This window comes from Drosophila ficusphila, unplaced genomic scaffold (assembly GCF_018152265.1).
Source record: "Drosophila ficusphila isolate 14025-0441.05 unplaced genomic scaffold, ASM1815226v1 contig_414, whole genome shotgun sequence".
NCBI lineage: Eukaryota > Metazoa > Arthropoda > Insecta > Diptera > Drosophilidae > Drosophila > Drosophila ficusphila.
Genome location: NW_025064328.1, coordinates 9,991,564 through 9,996,404, shown reverse-complemented (window position 1 = coordinate 9,996,404; position 4,841 = coordinate 9,991,564). Strand labels below are relative to the sequence as shown.

General features: G+C 42.8%; 1 protein-coding gene across 1 annotated transcript; it reads left to right on the top strand.

Moving 5' to 3' along the window:
• The first annotated feature begins 1,557 nt into the window (after positions 1-1,557).
• On the top strand, positions 1,558-2,676 carry LOC108096590. The gene is made up of 2 exons (XM_017198289.2): positions 1,558-1,755; positions 1,815-2,676. Exons 1-2 carry the CDS (start codon positions 1,722-1,724, stop codon positions 2,483-2,485), a joined length of 705 nt encoding a protein of 234 aa, XP_017053778.2. The 5' UTR covers positions 1,558-1,721; the 3' UTR covers positions 2,486-2,676.
• Positions 2,677-4,841: the final 2,165 nt, after the last annotated feature.

The window sequence follows — 4,841 nt, the reverse complement described above, 5'->3', positions numbered from 1 at the left end:
CAGGGGGCATGGGGAAATTGTTGCACAAGAGGGCAGTGGAGATGCACATGCAATCCGAACGCTTTTGAATTCAATTTGTCATCGGTATCGGTTGGAAAACACATTCGAGATCGCCAACCCACTCGATTTTCCCCACCTTGTCGGACAGCTCATGAAACTGTAATTGGAGGTTCCTGCAGTTGTTTCTGACAGTTCGAGAAGGACCCTTCATGGAAGCTTTTTCGTTAAACGGATGCCGCATTGAGTTGACAGATGTCCCCCATGTATTCAATATCCTCGAGATATCTCTGCACCATGGTGGCTCTTGGATTAATTATTACCCCGCAATATTGAACCAGTTCCCAATATCGCTTATCTGGGGCAACTGACAAATATTTATATTTGCTTTTGCCTGGCTTTCCACAGAAATGACCCGATTCCATATTAATATATATTGCCCCCATTCAGTTTTTATGCGCTTTCACTGTTTTTTGCACTCTTTCTGCCAACGGAAACTCATTGGTGTCTATTAGGCTGGTGAAAGCATTGTGATTTCATTATGAATTCCATCCTGTTGCCACCGCATTGCGCATTCATGGTGCTGCTTATCGGAGGATGTGGTTGTGGCAGGAGTTGCTCTTACCCCGAATTTCGAATATCCTGCAGCCTTTATCAGCCGCCTCATCCACATATTTTCCAATTCATTTCATCGCGAGTTGTGCGGAATCATCTGAAATTCAAATATCACTGCTAAAAAGCGTAACCATGTCTGAGTCCGCCTGTATCCTGTATCCTGCACCCTGAATCCTGCCTCCTGGTGTTATCCTTCATCCGTGTCATCATCCCCATTCGCTCCCCTTGTCCCCACTTTTCGATCGAATGCTAATAAAGTCGTCTGCCGTTGGCCGTCGGCGCCAACTTGCATAATTCAATTACATCCGATGCAGACTCATAAAACTAAATCAAAGGAAAACAAAGCGTCACCCTCCGTTTACTTAGGGCCAACTCCTCGGCGGGGGAGTGTCCAGGCAATCCCCAAAATCGGAGTGGAGACACATGCAAGCGGCTAAGAGCAATAAAAGCTTTCACCAAAGAAGTTTGATGTTCTGCTTGCCTTTCTCGGATGTTTTATGCTTATCCTCTTTGGCCAACGCCGTGGCATAAAACTAGATGGCTGTTGATGTCCAATGGCCGATGTGGTTGGCTCATCTCTCGCAGGATGTGCTGCTGGCCATGAAAGTTTCCTTTCAACTTCCGACACCCCGGAGGTGCAGTTTTGCATGGGAAGCGGCCAGCAATTTCCAGGACCGACTTTTCCGAGCCACTAAAACTTTGATTTCAGCTTGGCCTGGCCATAAGAATATCCTGACTGGCGGCGAATTGGTCTATAAAGCAGCAGCCTTTTACTATTCAATTTGTAAGGAATTTGAATTTAGAGTTGCATTCCTTTCCGTTTTATTGAAGCAACTTGCAACACTTTTTTTGGGTTGTCACCTTTCTAAAACAAGGTTGCATTGTGCCTCGGAAAGTTTTTGCTCTGTCATTGTCAGCTGTTGTTAAAGACGAGAAAGAGAAACTTAGAACTGGTCTAAGTTTTTATTAAATTCAAATTGCAGCTTTAGTTTGCAACTCTTTAAGTTGGCTAACAAGTTTTGCGTTAAGCTTAGAGTAAATCTTTGAAGCCTTGTGCGTTAAGTAGTTTAACTTTCATTCTTTGGTGAGGAAAAGATTAATCTTTAGGAATGCCTGACATTAAAGAGGAGAGCATGAATATGGGTTGGTATTCCTAGTCTTTATAAAAAAGCTTTATACTTTCTAATGTCGCTCTTTTGTAGAAAATACAGGAGATTCTAAAGTTATATTACCCACATTCAGTTTGACTCGACTAATTCACATTGAGCACAACTACAATCATGTCCTAATGGAAGAGATTCCAGGGCAGTTGCATTTAAAACGCACTTTAAGGCAGTTGGTTTTTGGTTTGCATGACAAATTAAATCCCGGAAAGCATTTACCTGTTGTGGAATTAGAGGAGCAAACTCGAAGGGCAGACTTGATCCAAAAACGATTGCGAAGATTTATGGCCAAGGACCGAAGATATATCGAATTTAGTCCAATGTCGCCATTCCAGGAGGTGATTGTAAAGGAACTGGCGGACGAAATGAGCTGCTCCACAAGGTTTTACACTGGTGAAGACGGCAGACGGTATTCTGTTGTCTATAAACCGGGAGATGGACCCAATTCGTATGAACTGAGAGCTCGCCAAGGAGATTTAAACTTAAGACGTGATATCTTGCGCTCGGCCCAAATAAGAAAAAAACGGGCTAAAGTTTCATCTGTTGGCCTGAAAACGGAGGTGGAAAACAGTCGCATTGACGAGTTTTCCGCATTGCGATTGGGTCACAAAATTCTAAAGGACTTTAATGCAAAAAGCCATCCAGTTCGAAAGAATATGCGATCTAAGCGAAAAGAAAAGGAGAACATTGGAGAAGATAAGAAGAAATGATCATTATTTTTTTTAGTAGTTACCAAAATTAAAATTTAAAACAAATTTTAGTGCAAAAGCTAAGTGGAAAGCTTTGTGAAGCAGCTGTGCTGCAGTTGCACTCCAGTATAAAAAATAATCATAATAAAATGGGATGTGTGCTCATTGGCTGCAGTATTGCCAGCTTAGAATATTTTAGGATATTTCTAGCATTTTAAAAAATAGAAAAGATTATAAACTTTAGCAAATTTGTAGCTATTGGCATAATAAATTTAACAATTTTTGAATGCTTAAAAACTTATTGCATGCGATTAAAATGTTTTACGGGACCACAAAAATCGAAATTGGTTATTTTTGCCGAAGATGACTAAACTTTTGCTAAAATAATCGCATAAACTGGTATCGATAAAATTTTTAGTTAACCAGTAACTTTGTCTTTGCGAACTCATAACAGTATTAACAGTTTAAGTGCTTTTTTTTTAGCCTGGCAACACTGACGGTTTAAATATTGCACAAGTTCTGCTCTTTTATTTACTGTTTAAACTGTACAATATTTTGCGATAATGTCTCTCCAGCTCCAAAATTGCTTCCTAGTTTTTCTATTCTTGTCGCCTTTTGCCGTCTGACCCGCAGACTGGGTTTCCAGAAGGCGCAACAATCTTCTTCTGACGGGATTACTTTCCTTCGGCAATTTGTTTTCCAGAACTTGGAGTTTATCCCAAGTTCCTGAGAGCCTCTCCCCTGCTGGTCACGTGCCCATTTTGTTTACATGCCGCATTAGGGGGATTCCATTCCGTTTAGTTTTCACTCGCTGTGTTTCGCTTTATTGCGATTTGATTCCACTTTGTGTTTGCCACACACTCTTTTTGTTATATGCACCCTCTGCCGCAGATCAACGAATATTTGTTCTTTCTGCAGCATTATTATCCCAATCCCTTTTTTCTTCGAATCTCCTGATGGGGTTGGTGTGAACTTTGGCACTCGCCTGCAGCTTTTTCTCCGGTTTATCCTTCTTGCTGCAACTATTTAGTGCTCTCCACTTCCATTTGTGTTGCTTCCTCTTCCAATCTTCCATTTTCCGAGCTGTTGTGGGTGCTTATTGTGCTCTATATCCGCCTTAGTACTGCCATTTGTTGCATAGGGGGTTGACTGGCTTAACCTTTCCCTTTTCCCTGTTTCCTTTAGCTTTTTCGAGCAAATTCCGCTCATTACTCGGGCAAAAAGCGTGTGGATAAACTTGTGAATGGATGGAGCTTGTCAAGGGGTTGTAGGCCAAATGGGGGAGTGGGTTGTGTTTGCTGCGCTGATAAGTGCACGTCTGGGGGATTAGCAGTCTCTTATCAGTCGGCATTCGTGTAGAAATCGCAGCTCTACCACAGTCAATTTGCCCGGTTTCACTTTAATAGCTGCCATCGAGTCACGTGCTCGAAAGCCTTTCAAATTTTATTACATTTTTCGGGATTTGCGAGCATGTCCAACTGTTTCGCTTCGATAACTTTTATTACCTTCGCTGACTGTCTGCCAAGTGTAATTGAATTCCGCCGCTGGGCGAAGTATTTACCCTTAAAATTTAACGGCTGGCAATTGCTTTGACCAAGTTGTGCAATTTGTCTGACTGTAAATTGAATCCATTACCGCCGCCTTTGTGTCCCGTTCGCAATTAGTGGCTCCAACTGGGACTGCAACTCGTTCCGCAGCTGATTCGGCCAGATTGGATTAGTGTCAGTTGCCAGTGCAATTTACGGTGAAAGGGAAGCAACAGTTGCAGGCGGACCGCATCCTGCAAAGGCAAAACGAAAAAGGATAATACTGCGCATGTGCCCACACAGGATTCCCCGAAAATCCACTCGGCTTCCACTGAATTCTGGCCCCGATGTTATGTAAACAAACGACAGTTGGACGACCGGCGGCAGACGAGATTGTGGCCTGTACGGATGTTTGGCTGTTCCGTATTCTTCGGAGAGGGGCTTGGCTTCCGGACCTTTGACAACATCCGTGTCGCCACCAGTTTCCCCATGTTAAACCTTAAAGCCAGGTTGAAATGCGACAGAGGTGTATGGGTCTAGGTGACCCTTTTATCATCAGACGCCGTGTCGTTTTCCCTCTTTAATGAAACACCTTTGATACGGAATCTCCGTGAAATGCCAACGGAGATTGCTCCCACATTACTTGTCAGCAGTTTCGAGTTGATTGCTAAAGGGTTTGCTCAGCACACTCGCCCATAATATGTATGTAGGAATATTTACTCCCCTGTTGGTGGAAACAAGGGACCTGAACAAATATTTGCACTCCATAATGCAATAGTTGTCCATTGAGGCGGAATCAGGTTTATCAGGAATGTTACATTCATTCCGAAAACAAGATAAGCTGTGCTTAT